Source organism: Psittacula echo, assembly GCF_963264785.1.
Source record: "Psittacula echo genome assembly, chromosome: 9".
Classification (NCBI taxonomy): Eukaryota; Metazoa; Chordata; class Aves; order Psittaciformes; family Psittacidae; genus Psittacula; species Psittacula echo.
The window spans coordinates 16,443,590-16,470,953 of record NC_137745.1 but is presented as its reverse complement, the minus strand read 5'-3'; the positions used below and the strand labels follow the sequence as shown (position 1 = coordinate 16,470,953).

Here is a 27,364-nt window from a genome sequence, read left to right as displayed (position 1 = left end):
GTGCCTCATTAGCCTCTCCTTGCAAAACAGACAACTCCTCAAAACTTGTTTTGATGACACTGCTTTATTTCAGAGTCGTTCTTAACTCAATTTCACATTTGAGAGAACACTCCAGTAAGTACACCTACCCATCCACTAGCTTTCAGCATATTTAGAGAAAGGTATTCTGTAAGACCAGACACCATGCTTTACCTGCAGAACACAAAACACATCAGACCAGAAAGAAAAGCACACTTCAGGGGCCACTTATGAGACAACTATGATGTAACTGGAGGAAGAAGGGGGGGGAAACAGCCAAACAAAAACAAAAGAACCCACAAAACTCCACAAAAAAACAACCAGAACACCAAACACCACAGCACAATTCCCTTCACAGTTCTTTACCCGTAAAATTGAGATCATAATTTATTGAACCATCTGGTGTAATTTTTAGAAGTAATAGTGTTTCAGAGGCATTTGGACAACAGCCTTAATAATCTCCTCTAACTTTTGATCAGCCCTGAAGTGATCAGGCAGTTGGACTAGATGATTGTTGTAGGTTCCTTCCAACTGAAATATTCTATTCTATTTGAGTGACACCAGACACATGACCTACATCATGCTCCCCTCTTCTGAGCTTTTATAGGGCTGTATTAGGTTAGGTAAGGTATTTTAAAGGTAAATAATTAACAAAAACATTTGGAAAGTTCTTCAGTATTTTGCTGTTACAACAGAAAGTAAAACTCTCCCTCTTTAAACACCTTTGACAGGAAAATCAGTCTCTTTTTTTTGCTGGTTTGTTTTTTTGTTGGGTGTTGTTGGTGTTTTTGTTGGCATTTTTTTCGGCATTTTTTTCATTGGTGGTGTTCGTTTGTTGTGGGTTTTGTTTTTGTTTTTTCTTTTAAAGAAAAATTATGCAAAGAAACCAATTCACAAGTTCCCTATTTCTTTTTCAGAAGGAATTTCATTAAATGGGACATCCCATTTTCCAGTATTCCATAGCAAGAAGCAAATAAATAAAAACCATATTCAAGAATGGAAGAACTCTCTCCAAGAAGTTTCTGATGAGCTCATTGTGTCCATTAGCACACATAAATGACAAAAAAGAGTCTCTAATTGCCTGCAGATGTCCTTTAAAGAGTGCCTGACTAGCTGGCTCGTCCTGTGTCACAGTAAAACCTGTCCACCCCATTGGACAGCAACCTGAGCTCAGCACTGTGGAAGTACACTGGCCTGCATTTTGTACATTTAAACACTTTGGGACTCTACGGAAGACTGCACAAAAATATGGTTTGAGATCATCAAAAGAAACCTGAACCACAAGTAAAACTAATCTAATCCTCCTGTACTTGACTCTGATCTTTACACACATAGAGGTGGAAGAAATACCAGCTTGTAGAATTACAAAGATGCCTGAACACTACTTTCCAAATTCTACTTTTATGAGTATTTTGATGTATGAATTACAATTGATCCAGCTTTAGGAAAAGGATTAAAGCATTCAAGGACCACCAGTTTAAGTGCCTATCTTCCAACACTACCAGGAGAATACTGTAACCAAATACTGGCCATGTTCTGCTCAGGTGCAGTGCTACAGCTTGTGTACCCAAATGACCTTTTCACTTTGTTTTTATAAGAGGCTGGAACATCCCACAAACCTAATGTTCTGCTATATTTTAATACTGAAATATAAAAATCCACTTCAGTTACTGGATTAACAATAAACAGGAACTGGCACTCTCATAGCAAGTCAAAACTTTAAGAATTTACTCTTAACTGGGCAGCAATAACTTGGAATCTCACACCCGTAAAAAAGCCCCAGCTCTAAGCTCTAGCCCCCAATAATTACAGTGTTGAATAGTGGCATCTGATACCCCAAGAAAAAGGGGCTCACATGGTTAAACCTGTCATCCAAGTGTTTCCCCAACAGCATCCATACGCACTGTCCAACTTCTGAATTTTTCAGAAAAAGGAGTGTCTAACATGCCAGGCTTTGTGAAAATAAAAACATGTTCACGAACAAAAGCTTTGTCACTCAGAGGCACTGATGTGCATTGGTTCCAGCTTTCCTTCTCAGTACAGATTTTCCTATTCCTCACTAAATTATGCTTACTAAAACCACATTTCCTTTACATGCTATAATTCTTTTCCACACACCTCCACTAATGGTTTACACAGGAGTTCCTCCTACTCAGCAGAGTGAACCTGTAAGCATTCATGCTTTCTGAAGACATCAGAATTTTTCATCCCATATGTTTTCTAGCCCACACTGAATGACAACGCTCCAGTAGCACTCATCAGCAGTGGGCCTGCAAGAGAGGGATCTTACTTCCTTTTACCATTCCAGTGCTACACTTTCTTGGGCCTTGCATTCCTTGAAGCAAGCCAGCATAATGCTACTTAAAACTTAAGCAGTATTAATGCTGTACATTATATCAGCACTATTTACTTGGTGTAGTGCCTAACGACTCAATTTAGGCAGCGCAAAAACCTAAGACTAAAATACCAACAAAAAAAACTTTGACCCATAACCAAGTGTCTGATACATTTCCAGAACTGAAACTTACAAATTTCACTTTCTGGAACAGAATTTTGGAAAACAAGAACTGCTTTAAACTCCAGAGGAAGTCCCTAAGCTGCTTGTATTAAAACATAATCTATTCCAATGCCCCTGTCTGCAAATAATGACAACTTTAATTTTTCAAGAAAGTGCAAACTATTCCATGCAACATAAAACCACTGCACTAGTTTGAACTGTTCAATAATAAGGCAAAAATAATAAGTTCAATAATAAGTTCAAATAATAAGGCAAAAAGTTAACCAGAATAAGGTTCATGGCTCTTCCCACATATAACCCCTCAACTGAGAATCACTGAAAATTCAGGCACTTGAACTGTAGCACTGGAAGATTATTCTTTCAGACAACACGACAAAAGACTTTATGTTATTATCTCCACAAAGCTGCTGAGGATCCTGTCCTAACTCACATCTAGCAAAATAAACACTAAGTTTGGTAGGGATCAGACAATAAAACCAGGCTGAAGAGAACTGGGCTCATTCATACTTACTTTTCTCACAATAGGCTGCTGTCCATCCATGCAGCCATACCACATCACTAACTTATTCCAGGCTTCGGTTGGAATCAACACATAATCTAGCTCATCAATGAGGTGTTCTTTTAAACTCTGAGTTTTTGGATCTAAAAGGAGACAGACATGAGAAAGCACGGCATCAAACAGAATCCTTTATTCTCAAGACCTACACACACACTACCCGTGATGCTGAGAAATGCCAACACTCCCACGGGCAGATGGAAACCGCATCAGCCTCCTATTCACAAGGCCGGGACAGCCGCTTGTACCCTCTCAGAGCGCACGGCTTCGAAAACGAAACCGCGCGACGAGAGGCGTGCACACAGGAGTGACTAACGGGAGCCCGGCCGCGGCCCTAGCCCAGCCCCCCGCCCAGGACCCGCTCTCCGGCGCCGCCAGGCACCACTCACCGCTAAAGAGCCCCGAGTTGTCAACAGGCCCAGGGAAGAGGCTGGGATCACCAGCGCCGAACATGTCCCAGCTGTCGAAGCCTACATACTTCTTCCACTGCTTAAACCAACGGCTGTCCACCAGGTACCTGCAAGACATTGCACCGGCCTCAACGGTCCCCTCAGTGGCGGCCCGACCCGCTCCCACAGGCCCCACCGCCCAGAGGGAAAGAGAACAGAGAGGAGGGCTAGCAGGCTACTCTCACCAGGACTCCCCGGGCCTGAGGGCCGTGGCCAGCAGCGGCCCCAGCTCTGCCCGTTGCACCGCCAGGTCCGGCCTCACCCCGCTACCGCCGCCACCACCACCACCACCCTCGACCGCCGCCATGTCAATGCGCGAGCCCTGGCGCGGGCGGATGTCGGCCCGCGTACGCATGCGCCCTGGGTGCGCCAGCGGCGCTCGCTCCGCCCCGCTGCGCGCCCTCTGCGGGGTGGGCGGGGCTAATCTCAGGGGCGCGGCGGGCGGTGGTGTGAGCGCCGGGGCGGTGGCCGCAGTCTTCTCATTACCTCGCGCTATCTCGCGCTAACCTGGCCCGTCCCGGTGGCTGTGGCAGAGGCTGGCTCGGGGCAACCCCACGGCCCTTCCAGGAAGGTTCCTGCCACCGAAGCAGGTGGCACAAGCGTTTGGTGTGTGCTGTGTTACTTCAGTGTTACCTGTGCCATTTTCTCCCTTTACTGACTTCATAGAGCCCTCTGGCCAGGGTGTTGGCTAGGGAAGGAGACTCCAGTTGTCACAGGAATAACGCTCAGGAGTTTTTAAAGTGTCTGTAAAAAAAAAAACCTCTAACCGAAGAAATCTTTTTACCTCACAGACAGAAAGGCAGTGAGGGGTGATATGGTGGGTCATGCTATCTGCATAGGGAAGTGCTCTCCCAGCAGCCAGTGTCTGATGGTGCTCCATCGCCTGCAAGCAAGACTTGGTGGGGCTGCAGCAACCCAGGTTAAAATGCTAAAGGCCTTTAGATTTTTGAGAGCAGGGCAAGTCCAGTTAACACTGAAAAAGACAAACATTTTCTCTTTCCAGCAAGAGCCAAGTCCTGTTACTTCTGCTTTTTCCAAAGGGCAGGGCCCCTTTAGGCTTCCAGAAGCTAACACACCCTGTTATAGCAAGACCGCGTGTGTTTTTAAAGTGAGTCAGCTGTTCTGAGATAATGCTTATGTGGCTGACCTCACTCTGCTAATGAATTACCTTCTCCTAACAGAAAGTGTGTTAAACAAATGGTTTCATTCAAAGCTTTCTGATTCCGTAGTAGCAAGTGACATTGTTACGGTTCCACTGTATCTTGGGGTCTTGTGTTCTCCTGTCTCTTCAAGCGCTTTCCTTCCAGCGATTCCACTTCCTGCCCTTGTCTCCAGGTGAACCTGTCGGCTGCTTGTTGTGAGAGTGGCACAGTGACAGGAACAAAGCCCTTTTCAAGTGCCACCCTGTTGGAGCTGAGGCAGATGTTTCCTACCAGTGATAACAAACAGTGACTAAAAGCTATCTTAAATGTTAGTAGGTGCAACAAAGCTCAGCAGGAGAACAGGATTTTAAGTAGCTGAAAGAACATTGAACAGGCAGAGTAACAAAGGCCATAGGCTCTACTTGATGGCATTTCTGTGGAATATACACTTCTGAACAGCACATCCCATCAGCCATTGCAGCCGGTTAACACTCCTGACAGCTTCAAATATCTGAACATATTTACAGATTTAAAAATTTGATGCAACTATCAGCAGCTAAGGGGGGGGGAATCACCAGGGGGGCCAAACATTTGCTAGAAAGTGGGGGACTGATATGTTACAGAATGGAAAAGCAGAGTAAGCACTAACAGAGGGATTAGCTGTTTGCAATAAAAGCATATAAGCAGAAAAATAAGTGTAGGAGTGTAGATGTGACAGACACAGATGTTCCAAGGACAATGTCCCCAAGCCACGGCAGCACTGGAGTATGCTGAAGGAGTATTTATGAGCCCGTCTGTTTCTCTCTGAAATTACAGAAATAGAGCTGGGCCATTTTATAATCCCTGAGGAACCACCCGGGATTCTTCAGGTCTACCCTCAGCATTAAGCTGCTGTCTGCACTGAAACATCTTCTGGTCATGACACCACGTAATGTTTGGGCACGAGAGCCTGCATGGGGGCTGCACTTGTCTGCCCAAAGTCCCGCAGGCTGCCCTCACCACCTCAGCTTTCCCCCAGAAAACAGCTGCTCTGGAGAACTCCAAAATGAGACAGGGAATAACGAGGCGGGGAGGCCTTTCTCTGCACTGTAGAGTTCCTGCTGGTGTGCTTACACTGGGAATTGTTCATTTTTCTGCTGGCATGGCTAATTTTCATCCTGGAATCACATCACTGTACTTCTGCTGGCGTGGTTGTATCTGTTCTGGAGCTGCTGTTTGTTTTTCTGCTAGCACAGCCCCAGTAGCCAGAAGGTAAAGAAATCCTTTGGCCCTAGCACTGAGTAAGCACGGTGTAAGGTGCCTTTGACCGGCAGGCTCGGCCGGAGATCCTTTCAGGCAGGGTTGCTGTTGGAACAGCTGCAGGCGTTGGGGGCTGCTCCCCTGCGGCAGCGGGGCTCAGTGCAAGCTGATAGGGAGCGGGCAAAACAAAGCAGTTCCCATTGCAACGGCTTGAGACTGATGAGTCGGGATTGAGGAAGTGCCACACGCAGCTCGTGTCGAGAAAGATTTTTCAGTGCAGTGAGTTCCTGCTGCCCATGATCCTCTCTACTCCCCACATCTTTCAACATCCTGCGTTAATGAGGGAAGTAGGTTTCACTGAAAAAAATTATCTGCCAAATCAAGCAGCTTCTGCTCCCAACCTGCAGTAGCTACTTAAAACATCCTGGGTTTTTTCCACGAAGCTGTACAGGAAGTTAAGAAACAGCTCGGTGAGGGTTGTGCAATGCAAGTTCAAAGCCCGATGACTCAGAGGTGGAGCTGGCATAGGTTTTTCCTCAGTGTCTCTCCTCAGCCCAGAGGGGGTCTTGAATGTAGGTACAGTAACAAAGCAAACCTGAGAAGGGGGGGAGGGGAGCTACTGGCAGAAAAAACCCCAAAACACAGCAACCAAAACCTCAAATCCCAAGCGCTTTTAATTTTGAAACCCGTACACATACCCGTACACACGTACATAGCTTGAAAGTGCTATGCCTTCCCTGTGAAAGCCTGAGTTTGTAGTCTGTGTTAGCACTCCTCAGTTCAGCACCAAGTCCTGTTGAGGCCTTGCGAGGAGTGGCTTGTTGAAAGTTTATGTGCAGGAGGAACTGAGCCACTGGGCAGAAGGATGGCAGGGGAAATTTAGCACAGGCTCGCTGTTTGCCAGGGGAAACCAATCCTAATTCCAGCCGTTGAGCAGCAGGCTGTAAAACCAGGATTGCTATGCAGGAACATGTGTCAGCTCCATGTCAGCAACTCCCCCTGTCAGCTCCATGGTTGGCATGAGTTAAAAAAGTGTTAAGGAAGGAGTGAAAAAGACAATATTGGCTGAACCCTGGCACACGGCACGTGTACTGTCACTTGCAATTCCTGTGCCCAAAGGGCAACAAGGACACTCTGGGGCGAGGCACAATTTCCGTGGCAGAAGTGGTTGAATAGGGAGGTACTCTGCACTGGGAACACAGAAGAACCGGCACTTGGTGTGATTCCCTGTGTTGCAAGGTTTTGGGGATGCATAAAGGCTATATGGGCTTCGTGTAGGACAGGGCAAGATCCATGTTGGGCTGCCACTGATGCAAATGGGATAGAGCCAGGGGCAGCTCAGTCATCGAAGGAGCAGTGGCTCAGGAATAAGGGGACGGGCAGCAGATGCTGCTTCTGTTCTTGGTCTCCCCTGGGCATCTGCCAACAGAGACCAGATAATGAGATGAGCCTTGGCCAATGGCCTCTTCTTTCCCAAGCCTGCTGCCAGCGTGGCAGCACCAGCACAGGCTGGAATCACTCATCTGCCTGCCTGAGCAAGTATTAACCTGTCTCAACCTGTTGTTGATAGTGTAAAACCACCCCCAGGCCATGTCTTTCCTCTGCAGGCAGTTTGTCCCAGTGCTTCTGTGCTGTACTGCCCTCCTGCTCTACCAAGCTGGCAAAACACGGGTAGGACACAGCACGCATTCAGTCTGCAAAGCTCGCAGACGCTGCTCACCCTTATGCTGCCCTGCATTTGCATTCACATTTCCACCCAGTGATTCCAGCCCGCCCCTGTGACCACCCACATGAGCTGCGGAAACAAGGGCCAGGCCACCAAGTTTCACCCAACTTGCCCACACTGATCAAGCCACAGCCTTAAAGCAAGTACATCTGTTTGTTTATTCAGAGAATCACAGTAATGTAACTCAGACTTGTAGCCGCTTTCCCCAGCATAGTTTCCCAAACATCCACATGCAGCTTTTAAAAACATCAAGTACACTTCAAGAATTTGGAAGATGCACCATCAAAAACAAAATCTGCATGAGACACTGGGATTTCTGCAAGAGCAGCAGCCCCCTGCTGAGGAGCATAGGCAGGCACGCAACAAGCTAAGCAGGTAGTGGGCGCTGCGGCGCTCCGCTTTACTTGGCAACCCTCTTCAGAAGCAATTCAATATCATCCTGGATCTTGATGGTTTCGAAGTGCCGGCTGTAGCGTTTGAAGGGCACGCCGTCCGGGCCAATGAGGAACTTCTCGAAGTTCCAGGAGATGTCGTTGCGGCACACTGGGGACCAGATGATGTACTGCGGGTTGGTCATCAGTGAGGAGGGGTCATCGTGCGGGAAAGGTAGCGCCTCTTTCAGGAAGCTGAAGAGAGGGTGCGCGTTCTTCCCGTTAACCTCGCACTTCTCGAACATGATGAAGTTGGGCTTGTACCCCTTCCCAGGACGGACATGCTCCAGCGACAACAGGATCTCCTCGTTCGTCGCATTTTCCTAGGGGGAACAAAAGCAAAAGCGCCCCGAGCGAAGCCCGTGAGAGCCCCGCCGGACGGGCGGCTCCCCCCGCTCCCCAGCCCCGCCGCCGGCCCTACCTGATGCCCGAACTGGTTGCAGGGGAAGGCGAGGACCTGCAGCCCGCGAGACCCGTACCGCTGCTGCAGGTCTCTGAGCTGAAGGAAGTCTCGGGTGGTGGTGCCTCAAAGCGACGCCACGTTGACCACCAGCAACACCTTTCCCTGCAGCGAGCCGAGCGACAGCGGCTCCGCCGCGCCCAGCGGCCGCGCAGACATGCCCCCGAGGCCCGCCGCGTCCCCACGCTCCCCTCCTCCTGTCGCCGCCATGGCCAGCACTGCAGGCGGGCGGGCCCTCCACCCGCTTCCCGCTCCTCGCCGCTCCGCCCCGGACCGCCCCGCCCGCTGGTACGGGGGTTCAGTCAAAAGGGGACTGCCCGCCTTCGAGGCACCTTCTCGGGCAGGTTGGGAGTTGTGCTCGTCGGTTCGCAGCTGGAATCGGCGGTTTCGACGTCCCCGGGCACTACAGAAGGAAGTGCTACCGGTCCTCAGAAACTGGAGGAAATCAGCCCAACACGTCGTTCCCGGGAGCTTCCGCGTTGGCGGGACAAAACCTCCGGGCACGGAGGCAGCACCGTGGAGCTCCAGGGGCTTCTCTGCATGCGCCAGGAGGAGGCACAGGGGGAACAAAGAGGGGCCATGAATTCTCCTCTGCGAATTTTCCTTCACCCCTCTGAGGCTGGTGGAGCCTCCCTGTGCTGCAGTGGCTACTTTACCCCATGCCTGGCTATTCTATTTCTTCCTGTACTGATTTAGGCTAGTTTAGGGAGTCTTAAATCCCACAGTAGCAGCTGCTCTTTTCCTCGGGCAGGTGGTTCCCAGCAGCCCCAGGTGAATGATGCAGACTCTTGGAGTACCCACACAGGACGCATAGCCCCCTGTACCTCCATGGGGCTTTGTGCCAACACTAAATCCTGCTCCACAGCCCACTGGGAAGAGGCAGGCCTCAGGGTGACATCCATGGTGGCACCAGCAGGGTCTGGGGGGCAGCAGGGACCAGGGGCCTCAGCTTCAGCACAGCTCCCACAGGGACAGGGAGTGTCCCGCAAGGGTTGGTGCCAAGTCAGCTCCATGCACAACAGCCCCAAGGTCAGAGAGTGCTTATCGGCCCTGGCCTCCAGCCAAGGCTGCCTGGGCCCCAGGGGGTGTGCCCAGGGCCCCTCTGCTGCTGGCTGATCTCTTCCATGCTTGGTAGCAGGGACTCATTGGGAACTGCCAGCTGCCACTAACAGGCGACCACATAATGCTGCGTTTCTGGTCTGGGTTCCCAGGACACTGCAGGATCCTGGAGGTTTTGCTTTGGGCCACTCTTAGCACCTGCCCCTGCAACTGGGAACTGAATAGTTCCTGGCTGTAGCCAGTTTTGGGGACTCATTATTTTGCACCCTTGTGAATCTACGATTTCTGTGGTGTGTTGCAGCGCCGATAGCAGGAACACCTCTTTCACTCATAGTTTTCGCCTACTAACTCATTGAGTTAGTAGGCTAACTGAACGTAAATAGCATTTGTGTCTCCTAAGAACCTAAAGGTCCTAGAACTTAAGGTACTTAATCCTTGCACAATCTATTTGAAATAGGTGTTAAAACAGAAGACATTGGCTGAAGACAAGAAATCAGCAACAGAACCTTGGAAGAATGTTTATTTTTCGAGATTTTCTCTCCTTCAAAATAGCCAAAACAAAGAAATCCACAATAGCCCATCATAACCAGGCTCCCAGAGAGAACATGTGGTGGCTACAGTCTAGCAAACAAACTGGACAAAACAGCAGAAACATACAGAACATGCTAGCTTACTTTGCCAAGATATGCTGTCCAGGCCACGTGCCATCTTCATTTCTCACTTCTATTAGAACCATCTGAAAGACAGTTCAGGTAATTAAGAAAGGTAACTGCAAATCTGCTACATATTTTGCAAAATCATTAACAAATCACACTTTCAGTGTTTGCTCAAAGTACATAAAAGCAAGTGAAAAAAGAAAAAAACAAAAACCCATAGTAGAGAAGCAGTACATGAGAATCAAAAGTTATGCCCCTTACCTGACCCTGATAGAGCCCTGCATCTTGGACTGTGCTATCCAGCTTGCAGAGCTGCTCGTAAGTGTTACTCATATACCTGTTCCATAACCTAATTTCCTTCTCAGCGGAGATATTGAATAGTTTTCTCATTTCTTTCTCGATGGTAGCTGTTCAGGGGGAAAACAACACCAAAATTCCTAAAACATGAGTGCTTTTGGGAAAAAACCTCATAAGCCAGACATTCAGCAAAGAGGTACATCACTGATCCTTTCAGTCATATGCTTGCCTGTCAAGCCCTCAAACTAATAATGTTCAGAACACACAGAAATTTCTGCCCAAAGGCCAGCTGCTGCGAAATATTCATCATTTGAAGGTTCAAGAAGGAAGTGTTCTCAGTTACTATTGGCAGGTCAAACATCAGCAAACAGTATCAAAAAGTATCTTTATGAAAATATGTACAAAAAGTATCTTTATGAAAATATGATGGCTGACAGTCAGTATTTTTACACAAGAAAATATAGCAAAGATACAGAGAGAGAGAGAGATGGGCCAAATTTCAGGCAGAAGTGTAGGAGGAGACATTAAGATGTCTGAAATAGTCGTACGCTACGAAGAAGGAATCATAGGAGAACCAGAGACAGAACTACTGTACGTGAGTGACATGGATGTTTCTTAAGGACGTGAGTTAGTTAGAAAGGTATCCCTCAAAGCTCTTAATCACAGCTCCCTGTGTCACACACAGAATCACTATGGCTGGAAGAAACTCAGGAGGTTCTTCATTTAAACACTCAAAGCAGGGTCAACAGTGAATTCAGATCAGGCTGCTCAGGGCTTATCCAATCAGGCATTCAAAAATTGCAAGGCAGGAGATTCCCCCACCCTTCTGGGCCCTATTCAAATGTCTAGCTGTGCTAATACAGAAAACATTTTAATTGTATTAGTTGGAATCTGTCCTGTTTCAATTTATGACTATTGTCTGTTGTTTTGTTGCTTTGTGACTCAGTAAGTAGCCTGACTCCGTGTTCTCAATAACCTCCTCACAGGTGCTATGAGGACCCTCAAAGCCTTCTCTTTTCCAGGCTAAACGTAGCTCCCTCAGTCTCACACATCACATGATCAAACTCTGACTACCCTCTTGGTACTCATTAGATTTGCTCCAGTTTATTAACACTGTTCTTGTTCTGGATGGCACAAAATATCTCTTGAGGTAACCTCAGAGCACAGCATCACGCATCAGAGAACTACTTACCAACAGTATCTGCTTTGCTAAAGTGACAGCTGATTACATTGTCAGGATCACTGCTCTCACACAGCTTCAGCTCAAGAAGATAAACTTCAACCTTATAGTGCTTCACAAACAGACCATATTCCACTACCTGCAAATAGAAGGCAGATGTGATAAACAAAACAACAAATACTGAGCAGTGCTCTGTAAGGTGCACTTGCCTAAATATTTTAAGATATAAGTCTTGCAAGTCAAGCCATAAACTGAACACTGACTTGCTTCCAAGTCACAGCCTTTGTCAGCTTGTTTTGAAGTTTTTATTTTCTAAAACATAAGAAACCACACTGAGTGACAACATTCCAGTAGCACTGACCAGCAGTGGGCCTGCAAGAGAGGGATCTTACTTCCTTTTACCATTCCAGTGCTACACTTTCTTGGGCCTTGCATCCCTTGAAGCAAGCCAACATAATGCTACTTAAAACTTAAGCAGTATTAATGCTGTACATTATATCAGCACTATTTACTTCGTGTAGTGCTTAATGACTCAATTTAGTCAGCGCATTCTGGGATCACCAGCCCTGCACATGTCCCACCTGTCGAAGCCTACATACTTCTTCCAAAAGAGCAAAAAGTTAACATCAATGCTATTTGGAAACTGGTGAGATTCGATCATTTGATGGCAGGCAAAGTAAATACTGTAGGATGCTATGGAGAGTAGTGTAGGCCATGTATTAAGTTAAGCAATTGAAAAATACCAATACTAAATGGGTTTTTCCTTTATAATGCAATCTGAACTCTCAGTGGAATACCTTCTGTTGTTAGGTGGTTTGCTATTTTAAGCTCTATTCTAGATGTACATATTAATAGTTTGATTCCTTGTGAAATGTGTATTCGTGTATCAATACCCAAGTACTGGTGTCTGAGGAACATGTTACTGTGCCTTGGTAACTTTTTCCATTTTTTCATTAAAAGTAGCAAAACCACAGGTCAGCTATTTTTGTAGCATTTTATATACCAAGGGACAACCTTTTAGTTGTGATGCAAGAGAATTAAAAAATTGGGTGCATAGAGAAGTGGTGATACAGCATGTACAGGGCTTGTACTCTCTAAAATTTATGCTACATTTTTAATACAAATGTAAAGAGAAAATAGTTTGAAATTAAACACTAAACAGGGGAAAACTTGACTCTGCCCTAAAGAGGGTTCGCACATTTGAATAGGAGAAATAGAGAAAAGACATCTTTTTTTGCAGAAATATTTTCCAGGTATGCATGGCTGTTTTTCATTAAGTGGATTTGTCACTGAAGTTAGGTGTTTTACCTTATGCCCTGACTTGCACAGTGGTTGCCCTCATTCCCATTTAAATACTTGAGCTTTTGAGGACAACGTGTCTGTGCAGTGCTGGCATAATATCTTGTATGGTCCAGTCTCTAGCTAGTTTGCTGGTTTCCAGTAAAATACCACATAAAAGTTCTGACCCTGAATTAAGTGTTCTATACAAGGTACTCCTCCTCCAGCCACTTTAATGCTTGTGTGTTGGGCTTTTTTTTTTTTTCTTCTTTTTCTAATTATAGTGTGAAATTGAAATTCTAAGATGCCACCATTCCCAAAGGCCAAATGAATGTAATCTCTTTGGTGGCAGACTGGCTTTTGACAGCAAGGACCATGCTGACAATGTGAGCATATACATCCCTTGTCAGTTTTTATTTAGCATGCAAAATACATTTCCAATGCTGCAAGATTTCTGCACAAGCTTTAAAGCTATGATAGGAATTATGTGTTAAAGTCTCATTCTGCATTTTTCACAGAGACAATACCCACTGATTTTGACTTCAGCAAAGCATTTGACACAGTCTCCCACAGCATCCTCATAGCTAAACTGAGGAAGTGTGGCCTGGATGATCAGGTAGTGAGATGGACTGCAAACTGGCTGAAGGACAGAAGCCAGAGAGTTGTAGTCTATGGGGCGGAGTCTAGTTGGAGGCCAGTATCTAGTGGAGTGCCTCAAGGGTCAGTACTGGGACCAGTATTATTTAATATATTCATCAATGATTTAGATGAGGGAATTGAGTGTACTGTCAGCAAGTTTGCTGATGACACTAAGCTGGGAGGAGTGGTTGACACACCAGAAGGCTGTGCTGCCATCCAGTGAGACCTGGACAGGCTGGAGAGTTGGGCAGTTCATCAAGAAACTTGATGAAATATAACAAGGGAAAGTGTAGAGTCCTGCATCTGGGCAGGAACAACCCCAGGTTCCAGTATAGGTTGGGGAACGACCTGTTAGAGAGCAGTGTAGGGGAGAGGGACCTGGGGGTCCTAGTGGATGGCAGGATGACCATGAGCCAACACTGTGCCCTTGTGGCCAAGAAGGCCAATGGCATCCTGGGGTGTATTAGAAGGGGGGTGGTCAGTAGGTCGAGAGAGGTCCTCCTTCCCCTCTACTCTGCCCTGGTGAGACCGCATCTGGAATATTGTGTCCAGTTCTGGGCCCCTCAGTTCAAGAAGGACAGGGACCTGCTGGAGAGAGTCCAGCGCAGGGCAACTAAGATGATTAAGGGAGTGGAGCATCTCCCTTATGAGGAAAGGCTGAGGGAGCTGGGTCTCTATAGTTTGGAGAAGAGGAGACTGCGGGGGGACCTTATTAGTGTATATAAATATATAAAGGGGGAGTGTCATGAGGATGGAGCCAGGCTCTTCTCAATGGCAAACAATGATAGGACAAGGGGTAATGGGTATAAACTGCAACATAAGAGGTTCCACTTAAACTTGAGAAGAAACTTCTTCTCAGTGAGGGTGACAGAACACTGGAACAGGCTGCCCAGGGAGGTTGTGGAGTCTCCTTCTCTGGAGACATTCAAAACCCGCCTGGACACATTCCTATGTAACCTTATCTAGGTGTTCCTGCTCCGGCAGGGGGATTGGACTAGATGATCTTTTGAGGTCCCTTCCAATCTCTAACATACTGTGATACTGTGATACTGTGATTTATTCAAACTGAAGCATCTTTAAAGCTCTCCATAAGCATTCATATTTGTTTTGACACATGTTCCGTGTTACTTTTTTCAGTCAATTGGGATACCAAAGTTGACTTGTTTGTAGTTCTTTGGGCATCACATTTGAATCCACTGTAAAAGTTTGCAGTGCTGAGATGCAGAGATGGCATGTGGCTTTGGGAGAATTAACTCCAGGAAAATTCTCTCCATACTTAGCTGAACAAGTTATTTCATAAAGCACGTGAAAACAAGTATGAATGGAGACATGCTGTAAGCACATTCAAGGCTGCTATGTAATTTGCCCAGTTCACATTCACTGTGTTTGAGTGACTTCTGGAAGACAAATAAAAAGTGAACTGATGGAAGGTGGAGAAAGTTTCATGAATAGTTTCACAGAAGACATAAATTAAAATAACTTACAGATTTTAAGTTCGCAGTTAGCTGCAGTAAAAAACCAAAACAAAATCTGTTGTAAATTAAAGTATTCTGAGCATAAGTCGGTGTTGTGTCCATGCTATATTTTAAGGGATTTAGTTACATTTCACTCCCTTTGTTTGTTAGAATTTTTATTTTGTCAAGAAAATGATTTAAGAAAGTGTCCTTGTTTATTCTGTTTAAGTTTTGATCCCATTGAAGAAAAGGCGTATATCTAGTCTATAATTCTTTTTTCTATTTTTTTCAAAGGTCTCTGCTGGGGGCCAAGCGCCACCTCCTCCATGCCCTCGGCAGCAATGAGCGCAGCCACTGTAGGCTAAACCTTGAACTCGTCCTTCTTTCTTCCAGCAAAAGGACGGTCTGAGTCGCCAAGGAGGAGACCAGGGGGCTGGTGTCTTTTCTGGGGCCTTCAAGGACTGCAGGGACAAAGCAGGAGAGGTGAGGTGACAGCCCTGTGTCCCCTCCAGGCAGGGCGCATTACACCCCATGATGCCCAGGGCTGGGAGGGAGCCAGGGAGTAGGTGGCTCAGCTGGAGGCTGCTGGTCAGGAACACCCCCCTCCACAAGCACGCTCTCCCTATAGACGTGCTGGGAGCAGAGCCCCCCTCGCCTGGGGCAGTTGTGTGCCAGACTCCTTCCTGCTCCCCACTGCCCTCGCTCACCCTGTTTGATGTACTCTGTCATCTTGCTCTCATCCATGTACTGTCCGATGAGCCCTGGGGGGACACAGTATGTTGGGGAACCCGCTGCCTGTCGGGGTCCCCAGCACCCAGCCCGCCTGGCCACACAGCTCCCCAGGGAGGGCTGACCCTGGGGTGCTGTGTCAAGGAGGGGATGAGCCTCCTGCCAGCCCAACGTGTGCAGGCAGGAGTGGCTGAGAGGGGGCCAAGGGATGCTGCGCAGGTCCTGCGTTGGGATGCAGGGACCCTGTCAGAGGGAGGCATCCGGGGCTCACGGCTCACCGATGAACCTGACAGCGTCCTGCCTCAGGGTCTCCTGTGGGCTCTGCAGGTAGGCCTCGCTCTGGTGCAGAAAGTCCTTGATCATCCTCCTCTTCCTCTGCAGCTGGAGGGAGAAGGGTGCAGGGTTGGCACAGAACTGCCCCTTGTGTTGGGCTGTTCCTCCATCCAGGGCCACCCTTCTTCTCCCCAGCAGGACATTCCCAGCTCTCCACCGTGTGGCCTTCGGGTTCAGAGGGAGCACAGGGCTCGCCACTGAGGCTGGGGTGCCACTCTGGTGGCAGGGTCCCCCTTGGGACCCTGGGGATGAGGACAGCCTGGAACAGAGCCTGCTCCAGGAAGGTGCATACAGCTGCGGGACACAGCCCTGCGTCCTCCCCGCTGGGCATGGGGCAGGGCTGTCCCGGTGCGGATCCCAGCAGCGCTGGGGCTCTGCTCACCAGGCACTCGCTGATCTCTCGTGGTTCCGCAGTCAGGACCAGCTCTCTCAGTTCCCGCCACTTCAAGAGCAAGCCAGCAAAGTAGAGGGCTTCCTGGGCGGCCTGAGAAGAGGAAGAGATGCCACCCCCAGCCCTGGAGGCACAGCACCCTCTGTCCTCCCTCTTAGCAGGGCTCGGAGCCTGTCCCAGTCCCCGTAGGGAAGATGTGCGAGTTGGGCACTGGTGCTGCCTCCAGGCTCAGCACCACAGGAGAAGATAAGGCCAGCCACCCTCTCTGCCTGGAAGCCCCTTGGGGCTGCAAGCTTTTGGCCTTGGTGGCCCCGGGCTGCTGTGGAGCAATAGCCTTGTCTCTGGGGCTGCAAGGGCCCTGTGCCCCATGGCAAGGGCTGTGTGGAGGGAGCTGGGTGGGAAAGAGACCCACCACCCTCTTCATCCGGGAGGCAGGAGGAGAAAGGCAGCAGTGGGTGAGGGGGGGCTCTGGCTGGTCCTAGGGCCTCAGCAAGCTAGACCTCATGGTAACACATGTTTGAAGGCTCCAGTGTCACCAGCACCATGCCCAAAGGACCGATCTGGTTGGGAATCTCACCTTGGCCACATTCTCTTTCTGGTCGTGCAGGTGAAAGACCAGCGGCAGCAGGCTCTTCCACACCTCCTCCTTCATCTTCTTCTTTTTAGCACCCGTCACAAGCCCCATCACATATTGGAACAAGCAGATGGAGAGCTGCCTCACGGCGTCTGACTCCTGTGGGAGAAGGACCTCAGCCCCAAGCCCATGGCGAGCAGGGGGCTGACGTGGAGATGGATGTTCCCAAAACGGCCTGCTTCAAATGGAAGCGAGCTGCAGCATGCAGAACGTCTGCCCAGCGGGGCTGGGGGACACAGCAGGAGACCCCGAGCGGGCTCAGAGATGCTGCCAGGGCAGGCTGGGGCTCAGCAGCCCTGCTGCCATCCTGCCACCACCAACTCCTGCAGCAGGGAGGCCAAGCCAGGCTTACTCCATGCGGGGAGGGGATGGGGGACAGCACAGAGCCGCCGAGGGCAGCGATGGGGCAGTGGGGCAAAGCATCCCCCTGCAGAGCATGAGGCGGGGGTGGGAGGTGTGAATGGAGGTGCCCGGTGCAGGGGCACAAGTCTCTCCCCCAGCCTTACGTTGTCAAAGAGCAACCGGAGCTTGGGAGCGATGGCAAGGGCACTGAGGATGCGTGTCTTCCCCTCCAGCAGCGGGAGTAAGTTGCCGAGCACCAGCATGGCCAGAGAGATGGCATCATTGTCATCGGTATTGTCCAGGCACGCCACGATGTTTGGCATCAGGGTGAGGATTTTCCCTGCCTGTGTGAGACATGGCACCTCGTTTTTGTAACACAGTGACCGATGACAGGAGTGAAAACCCTCTCTGCAAGCACCGGCCTCCCCGCTGGCTTCTCAGCAGGCAGCACAGGTTATGAGGGCGAGCATGAGTCCAGCAGACAGGGCTCACCGGCATGGCCAGGGGAAGAGCAGGGCACAGAGGGGAAGGACAGACAGCACGGGCTCGTGCTGCCCCTTCTCCAGCAGAGCCCCTGGGCAGCTGGTGGGTGCCTGGCACTGCCTGGAAAGCTGTCAGAGGTGCTGCAGCCCCTGCTGCGAGTGCTGCATTTCACCCCACGGCTCAGCACCTCACAGCCCGGCTTTGCAGACCCCATGCTCAGGCTGGTGGCTGTGCTGCCAGCACCCCTGTCGGGATGTGCCAGCAATGGTAGCCCCTTCCCACACCACAGCCTCTCTTCTTGCAGGGCACAGCCATGGGGCAGTGGACTGGGCAGGCACAGAGCTGGTACTTCTCCCGATGCCCAGAAACACTGAAGCCACCGTGTTACCCAGCAGCACCGCTGCGCCCTGTGCTGCTGCCCCGGTGACCCCTGCGCACCATGTCACGCCTCTCGGAGAGCTCAGAGAGAGTCCGGAGCACCAGTCTTGACATCCCCATGCGCTGGCTCTGCAGGTACGGGGGGAAGATGTCCACAGCATAGTCCAGAATATCACTGCTCTTGGTGCGCTTCAGCATCTGAAACACACAGGAGGAGCTGGTGAGGTGCGGTGCTGGCTCCAACCATCAGCTCATGGCAAGGATGCTGGGGCAAGAGCAAGCTCAGACGGAGGTGGCAGGGACTGCAGAGAGCCCCCATGACCCACAGCACACTGCACTGGTTGGTTGCCTGCTTCTCCACGGTACCAACCAAAGCCCACCCACCACCCCAGCTCTGCCCGCAGCACTGTGCTGGGCATGAGACAGCCGAGCATCAGCGGCAGCCTGGGGCGCTGGCGTCGGGCTCACCTCAGTGAAGGTGACCATGGCGACCATCTCCCATGGGGGGTCCTCCACAGTAAGGAGATTCACCAGGTGGTCGAATAGCATGCAGCGCAGGTGTCTTGGGATCTTCATCATCTCCCTGGCAGGGGGAAGGAGGCACTGTCAGGCCTGAGGCGGGCAGGCTCATCTCCCTGGGGTCTGCAGCAGCCTGGACATCACCAGTCTGCAGCACTTTCTCTGAGCCGCGGGGACCCCCCCGCCATCAGCCCCAAGGGAGCGGGTGCTGTGGGGCGCGCGTTCCCCGAGGAGCGGGGAGAAGGGGCTCTCACCGGGCCACGATGCGCACTCCCTCGAGGTGGTGTTGGACATGGAGCAGGTTGTCCCAGCCACCCCGCTGCTTGATGGCCAGGTCCTCGCTCTCATAGCCCATCTTCCAGAGCAACAGTCTCATGGACTGCACTGCTGACCTGCACAAGGAGAGACGCTCAGCTGCCACCGGGAGCCTTGGCTTGGCTCCGGGTGGCCAGCAGGGATGAGAGGACAGGGACAGAGCACCTGATGGGAGTGAGCTGATGCTGCTCGTTCTTCTTCCAGCAAATGAGCACTTCCTTTTGCGTCAGCTCCGTTGTGAATGACACTTGGAGCAGCAGTGCAAGGAAAAGCTGAGGGAAAACCTCCTCCACCTCCTTTGGGCAGAGGGACTGCCTGAGGATTTCGTGTATTGTCCTGCATGCCTGCAGAAGACACCCAGAAACTGAGACGTCCTCTCATCCCTGGGGGGGTCAGGGCTTGGGTGGGCAGGGAAGAGGTGGGGGAGCCCCGTACAGCTGAGAGCAGCCGCGGGGGACAGCAAGGCCTCATCAAGCAACTCACGGCGAGGGACAGGATGCGCGGGTTGTCCACGGTGGCGGGGGAGACCTTGTGCAGTGACTGATTTATCAGTGTGCTGAGCAGCTCCCCCAGCACCTTTCTTGCAGCTTCGGGCTCAGAGAGCATCATCTTCCACATGGCCATGGCGTTACTGCAGGGACATGGGGCTCTGTCAGCGGGGACACACTGGAGGATGGGCGGGCTGCAGGCCCTCAGGAGAGTCTTGGGGCCCCCGTCCCAGTGTGAGAGGAGCCCCAAAGGCTGCTGGGCCCCATACCTGCTGCACGTTGGGGAGCACTGCAGCACGCTGGCCACCACCTCTCTGGGTTTTTTGTGTGTCAGCACCAGTAGGGCCTTCTTCAGGCTGTTGCAGGCTATTTCTGTGCTGATGGAGGGCAGGTTTCTGTAGATGGCCCACGTGATGTTCCGCACCTGCAAGGGACACATGGGTGGCAGTGGGGAGTGATGTCAGCAGGGTGAGCGTGGCTGTTTCCCCAGCGCCACCTGGGTGCTGCTTCCATTCCCAGTGTGATATGCCAGCTTGAGATAGCATCAGCGCTGGCCAGGCACAGAGCCAGGACAAGAACAGTCCCCGGAGGGTCGGTGCCTCAGCCGTGCCACCACAGGCTGCTCACCTGCCATGTCTCAAAGTCAGCGTGTGGCACAAGGACGTCCACCATCTGGGCAGCCATGCTGATGCTGTAGGCCCCATGGCTTGTCAAGGTCTTCATGGCCATGAGGATGATATCTGTCTGCTCAGAGAGCTGGAGACAATTTGCAGACATCTGCGGGATGAAGGAGAGGGAGGACCGTCACCTAGAGCATCCTGGCTGTGCAGCAGGAGCGGGACGCAGAGCCAGGCCGTGCTGGGAGGAGACCAGCGGTGGGGCTCAGGGTCCTGCGGGGAACCCGAGCTCGCTGGGGCCTTTGCCCCTGGCCCCTGCTCAGGAACAGCACAAGCCCCGTCACTCCCATGCACCGGGTGTCCCTTCACTCATGCTGAGCCCCAGCCAGGAGCCAAAGGCACTTCTTACCGAGAACATCTGTCTCATGTCTCTGGTTTTCAGCAGCTCCCAGTTGTGCATCTGCTCCCAGGTCTTCTGGAGCTGCTCCCGCCTTGTCTTCGGCAGACAGGTGTACCTTCCTGGGGAGCAGCAAAACCAGGGTGCTCAGAGAGAGGGTGCAGAGCTGGAGGTGCAGCTGAGAGTGCTGGGCTGAAAAGTCGCTGGCAACGAGAGGCCTGGACCCACACAGGGCCAGAAAGCCCATGGCAGGTCCAGGGCTAGTGCTAGTGTGGGCGAGGGGAAATGGCTCTTTGGGCTGCGGGCAGGCAGGTTGGATCTGGCTTTCTCTTGACAAGAAGAGTGGCCCCTGGCTGCCCATGCCCGGGGAACCCAGCCCCACACGGCTTCTCTTACTTAGATGCTGCAGGGTGAAGCAGTACATCTGAAAGAGAGCTTCTATAGCCTCATCGGAGGTCCCCTTGTTCTTGCCTGTGCAGCAGAGGGTGAGGTGCCCCACCAGCTTCCCCATCACCGCAGTCTTCGAGCACTGACATTGGAGCTCTGGGACTGGCACAGAGCAGGAGCAGAACTGGGGGAAGATGGGCACAAGGTCACCTGGGCACAAGGAGAGCCTCAGCCGCTCCCAGAGCACCCAGGCAGCAGCCCAAAGCAGGGCAGGGATGCTGGCCCCAGGCTGCTGCCTGTGCCCTGGGAAAGAGCACGGACAGGGCAGAGCAAAGCCCCTGCTCCTGAGCTCCCGCAGACCGAGTGCTGCTGGGGCTCACGGGCACAGGGCTGGGGCACTGGGGCTGCCCAGACCAAGAGCTCAGTACCTGTGGCAGGGGGCAGGTAGTGAAGAAGCTGGCCAGCTGGGCAATCCGTGCCACGGCCCTGTCCTGCACCACGGCTGCCTCCGAACAGATGAAGGGCAGCAGGAGCTGGGAGGAGAAAAGCTGTCGGTGTGCCTGAAGGTGGGGTGGCACAGCACAGCACCTCGGCAGTGCCTGACACAGGGTACGTGTCCTTCTTGCCCCTCGCAGCAATGGGCTGTGGCCAGGCGGGTCCCCACATCCCACTGCTGCTGCTGCCGCCCTGCTGCTGTGCACTCACCGCCCCTCAGAAAAGGTCCCTCCCTCCACCCGCTGCCCCTGAGGACCCCGAGGTTTTGGGGTGACCTCTCCCTGGGGACCTGCGGTGGGGCTCTGGGATATGGCCCGTGAAGCCGCAGGGGGAGAGCGCCAGGGCTGGGCTCCCCTTTCCAGACAGGCAGCTGCGTCTGGAGGGTTGTGCAGTACAGGCAGTGGGCGAGGACCAGGGAGCGCTGGCGCAGGAGAAGGGGCTGTGGCAGCAGCCTGCAGGTAAGGGCTGGGGGGGGGCACCGCTCAAGTCGGAGGTCACTGCCCGTGGGGCCCCTGTGCCAAGGCCAGACCTTGAAGATGTTCTGCAGCTCCTGGATGCCGAAGGTGCTGGCACTGCACACCAGCACCTGTAACATGCTGTCCATTGCCGACAGGGTCTGCAAGGGAACAGGGTCTCGAGGGCAGCCCTGGCAGCCTGGGGGAGCAGCGCAGCTGTGGCCCTGCTCTGAGCAGGAAGGGGCCTCGGGACAGGGAACTCCCTGTGGCTCACACCAGGGCATACCTTGCAGTAGAGCCAAGCCTCGGGGCCCTGGCTGTCCTGCGGAGGCAGGTGGAAGACGCTGCAGAAGCAGGCTTCCAGGAGGCCGTTCTTCTCCTGCAGAAGCAGCCCTGCTCTGCTGCAGGGACATGGAAGAGCTCTTTGGAGGAGGCAGGGAGGAGGCAGACCCAGGGGTTGGAGACCTGGGCTGATCCCTGCGTTACAGGGGCCATCTGGACCCCTCCTGACCCTGACATTGGCCTTTGGGGGGAAATCCCTGTGCCACCCCCTGCCCTGCTGTGTGCCCCCCTCTCAGTCCCAGGTCTGTGGGTGCCCCTGGAACAGGGCTGGCAGGGCACTGGGCGCTGGGACGCCGAGCTGGGGCTGGGCAGGTACCTCATGGCAGCGATGGTCAGCATGACTTGCTGCCGCACCGTGGTGTCCAGGCGATCAACGGGCTCCTCATGCAGCAGCACCTGAGGGGCACAGCAGTGTGGATGGGTCAGGACAGGGCAGCTCCTTCATCCAGCAATAGCCCGTGGGGCTGTCAGAGCCCATCCTGGCACCCCCAACCATTAGCAGTGGTCCCAGCCACGTAGCAGGAAGGGCTGCGGCCATCACAGAGCACAGGCTGCCCGAGGGACCTGCAGCCGGGCCATGCAGGTGGCTCTGGAGCATCGCCAAGGATGATGCAGGCCCAGAGCGGCGCTCACTCCCCTCGCATTCCCTGCCTGGCTGAGCCCTCTCCTGCCCCACGGCTGTGCCGCTGCCCCTGCCTCAGCCTGACCGGCCATCCCCTCACCTCGAGGGTCTCCGCCAGCTCAGGGTGGAAGAACCACAGCATGTCCCACAGGGAGGAGTGCATGCTGGTGGTGATGCAGATGGTGCAGACGGCCTGCAGAAACTTCAGCTTCTGGTCTTCTTGCTGCCAGCCGGGGAGGTGACAGATGGACAGACATTGTCGGGCGGGAAAGACAGATGGGGGGTCCATAAGAGCCCCCAGTGCCTTCTGAGTATGGGACGAGGGCAGAAAGACTGTGCAGGAGACACAGGCACAGCCGCATGGAAGTGGCCGTGGATACCTTTGGTCTTCTCTTGATGGACGCTACGATGATGTCCAGGCTGTTCTTTTCCTCACTGGACACATCCGCAGTAGAGATGCGTGAACCTGGCCAAGAGAGAGCAGGCAGGGCTGGAGGGCAGGCAGTGGGGAGTACACGAGCCCTCTGCCCAGCTTCAGAGATGTCCCCAGCCCTGGCTCTAGGCTGGGACACGGGTGCCCCCCGTGCACCCCAGGGGCGAGGGTGCGATGCGGCAGGGCAGCAGGGGAGGCAGCCCCAGCGTGCCCCACGGAGGAGCACCCGGCAGCAGGGGGAAGAGGGAGTTCCTGGCCCAGGGATGCTGTGGTGGGGCTGTTCCCTGGGCTCTGCGCTGCGGGACCGATGCCTGGCTGGGGACTGCAAGAGTGGGACAGGGCAGGGCAGGGTGGGCAGCCCCTGCCCGCAGCACCCGCACACTCACCTTTACCCATCTCATTGCAGGTCAGCCCGGAGCTGGGAGCCGGGCCAGCTTCGTCCGTCTCCACCCAGGCCAGCCTGGGTTGGCTGGGGGGTCTCGTCTCCATCCTGAGAGAGGGAGGGAGGAAAGGGGTGAAGGGGACCCCCCACCACCAGAGCTGCCCTGCCAGGAGTGGCGGGGCAGAGCGCTTGGGGGGCTCCTTGCTCCCACCATGTCCCTGAGACACTCTGCAGGCAGGGCTGGGTGACAGAGCGCCCTGATGTCACCCCTGCTCAAGCTCCTGATCCCCCCCTCCTCAGCACCCCTCCTGTGACCCCAGAGCCCCACGGAGCCCTCCTTGCCCCAGGGCGGTGGCACTGACTCCACCTTCCTCCTTCTCCCGGCACAGGGTTGGGGTTCATCTGAGCTGCAGCACCCCCTTGTCACAACCCCACTGTCCCCTTGCTCCTGAGGACTGGGGCCACCCTCACCTGTGGCTGGGCTGGGGCGCAGCCCGTGGCCCTCAGGCACTCGAAGGCTCTTCCCTCTTCCACAGGAGGCCCTGGACACGGCCCAGGGTCTCCCCTCACAGAAAGGCTGCTGACCACACAGGGATGCCGGGTGCGCACCGTGCACTCGGCCACTGCTGCAGCCGCAACTGACCTGAGGATGCTGGGGTCCCCCTAATATAGCCGGTCCCCCGGTTACGGTTGCCAGGGCCATCAGTAATGGGTCAATTATGAGTCAGTGATGGCCCCTGCCAGGGATCCCTACCCACCTCACCCCCGGAAACACGGCCCGGTTGGCAAAGCCCTGGGCAGCGGGAGCGGGCTGGAGCAGGAGGGAGCGGGAAGGCGCGGCAAGGAGCGGGTTGGAGTGGGCAGCCGCCCGCTGCGGGGCTGGGGAAGGCCAGCGCTGCCTCCTCTGCCACCAGGACCCCTCGTGGGTCAGCAGGACACGCCATGGCAGTGAGCGTGTCACCGAAATCCGGGAAATAAACTCTCTAACCAGAATGACAGGTTAGAAACCCGACATTACTTTGTTAGGGTACCGGGCGCATGGGGAGTCACTCTGCCTGACGCACACAGACCGAGAAGGGGCAGTTTACAGCTCAGACATCATCGTTACATCCGTACTCATTGTAACGTGTGAAATGCCCACCCAATTCTCGTTACTGATGCATGTGGTAATTTGGGCAGGTAAGGCCTTGGCGCAGGCGCTGGGCACTTGAGGAGTGGTCTCTGGGGGTTGTGCTGCTCGTCTGAGGAGAAATCCCCTGACTCGTTTTACACTTCTATGGAAATCCCTTAGTCAAGGGCATTGGAATGCGTGTTTAGTCTTTCCAACTAACTACATGCTCTTGTTCGCTCTAATTTACGACCCTGAGAGGCTCCTCGAGGTGTTTTCTTTTGCAGCCGTGTACCTGTTTCTCAGGCTTAGCAACAGGAGGAACCTACACTGGGGTGAGAGAAGACATCTGGTTCTGCTGTTGCAGCCTGCCTTACCCGGAGAACTGTAGCCTCCAGAGACAGTGAAACACCAGTTTAAGCATCCTCGTCGCCCTGTCTGTGTCTAAGTCTCTGTATTCAGAGAAACCCCAATTTCATGTGGTGCCAGTGGCGGTGAGCTCCGCCCGGCGACGCGACACCGGCCACCGGCCACCGCGCGCGCCACAACCGGCGGGGAGAGGAGCGCGGCCTCCGGCCGCCAAGGGGCGCGGTGCGGGAGCCGAGCGGTGACGGCGGCGGAAGTGACCCCGCGGCGGCGGAAGCGGTGGGTCCGGAGGAGCGGCCCGGGGGGCGAGCGGAGCGGGAGTAGAGGGGGGTCGGTGATGGGCAGAGGCGGGGCAGGGAGGGGGCAGTGATGGCGTCAGTCATGAAGCCAGTGATGGGTCAATAATGGGCCCATCATGCAGGGGATGGGTGACGGGTCAGTGACTGGTCGGTGGTGGGTTGATTCGGAGAAAACTCCAGGAACTCGCCAACGAAGTTGACAAGCAGGTATTCTTTATTGCGGCGCCGGGAGACATGGGGGATAGCTCCTCCAAGCGTGTTTCTGCCAGGCATCAACCAGGCTGTGATTATATTGTCATTAAACATGCATATTCATTAGATTACATACATTACATCATACTTTTTAGAGAATGCCTCCTGTATGCATACAAAAATGTAGTAGTGGGCTTTCGGACCCCCGGTGGTTATTTCTTCATCACTTTGTTTTAGGATCGTTGTCATATCAGTAACCACCAGGTGGCTCTGGCAAAGCTTATCTTAGTAACTTTCTTTTCTCTATAGTGCCTAACAAAGCCTAACATTCTTGAGGTTACTTATTTACAACCCTATTCTTCAATCAACCCCATTCTTCAGGGTCAGTGGCGGATAAGGGATGGATCAGTGATGGGGTGGAGGCAGTGATCAGTTGGGTGATGCTGTCCAGGTTTGTGGACCTCGTGTGGGTGCAGTGTGGATTGCAGTGATGGGAGATGCAGTCCGGGTTGGGTGCCTTAGCAGGGGGCTGCTGACAGTAGGCCCTGTCCACCAGCGTGGCTGCCGCTCTTTCCACTGAGCAGCCTGGAGAAACTGAGGCTCACGTGGCTGGATGGGCAGCGGGCGAGTATGGCAGGGCCCCCTGCAGTGTGCTGCCTGTGGGGTGGGCAGCCAGGTGCACGTGTTGGCATGCCCGAAGGTGGGGTGGCACAGCACAGCACCTCGGCAGTGCCTGACACAGGGTACGTGTCCTTCTTGCCCCTCGCAGCAATGGGCTGTGGCCAGGCGGGTCCCCACATCCCACTGCTGCTGCTGCCGCCCTGCTGCTGTGCACTCACCGCCCCTCAGAAAAGGTCCCTCCCTCCACCCGCTGCCCCTGAGGACCCCGAGGTTTTGGGGTGACCTCTCCCTGGGGACCTGCGATGGGGCTCTGGGATATGGCCCATGAAGCCGCAGGGGGAGAGTGCCAGGGCTGGGCTCCCCTTTCCAGACAGGCAGCTGCGTCTGGAGGGTTGTGCAGTACAGGCAGTGGGCGAGGACCAGGGAGCGCTGGCGCAGGAGAAGGGGCTGTGGCAGCAGCCTGCAGGCAGGGGCTGGGGGGGGGGCACCGCTCAAGTCGGAGGTCACTGCCCGTGGGGCCCCTGTGCCAAGGCCAGACCTTGAAGATGTTCTGCAGCTCCTGGATGCCGAAGGTGCTGGCACTGCACACCAGCACCTGTAACATGCTGTCCATTGCCGACAGGGTCTGCAAGGGAACAGGGTCTCGAGGGCAGCCCTGGCAGCCTGGGGGAGCAGCGCAGCCGTGGCCCTGCTCTGAGCAGGAAGGGGCCTCGGGACAGGGAACTCCCTGTGGCTCACACCAGGGCATACCTTGCAGTAGAGCCAAGCCTCGGGGCCCTGGCTGTCCTGCGGAGGCAGGTGGAAGACGCTGCAGAAGCAGGCTTCCAGGAGGCCGTTCTTCTCCTGCAGAAGCAGCCCCGCTCTGCTGCAGGGACATGGAAGAGCTCTTTGGAGGAGGCAGGGAGGAGGCAGACCCAGGGGTTGGAGACCTGGG

The 27,364-nt window shown here is 53.5% G+C and overlaps 2 protein-coding genes across 5 annotated transcripts in view; both read right to left on the bottom strand.

Annotated features, from left to right (window-relative positions):
• The window catches only part of USP4 (ubiquitin specific peptidase 4), a gene marked incomplete at its 5' end in the record, with an annotated part of 38,628 nt that extends 34,732 nt beyond the window's left edge, over positions 1-3,896 (bottom strand). For 3 of the 4 annotated variants that reach the window (XR_013957644.1, XM_080625393.1, XM_080625394.1), the window contains 3 exons: positions 3,048-3,178; positions 3,482-3,609; positions 3,727-3,848. Coding sequence is in view for 3 of the 4 variants with exons in the window: in XM_080625393.1 (XP_080481519.1) it covers positions 3,048-3,178; positions 3,482-3,609; positions 3,727-3,848 (381 nt within the window). Of the gene's footprint in view, positions 1-3,047; positions 3,179-3,481; positions 3,610-3,726 lie in introns of all 4 variants that reach the window. The other variant, XM_080625392.1, reaches the window with a different exon arrangement.
• A 3,891-nt stretch (positions 3,897-7,787) lies between these two features.
• LOC308225131 (glutathione peroxidase 1-like) lies at positions 7,788-9,112 on the bottom strand. The gene is made up of 2 exons (XM_080625645.1): positions 8,501-9,112; positions 7,788-8,402 (listed from the first exon to the last, which is right to left on the bottom strand). Exons 1-2 carry the CDS (start codon positions 8,747-8,749, stop codon positions 8,049-8,051), a joined length of 603 nt encoding a protein of 200 aa, XP_080481771.1. The 5' UTR covers positions 8,750-9,112; the 3' UTR covers positions 7,788-8,048.
• Between the last annotated feature and the right edge of the window lie 18,252 nt (positions 9,113-27,364).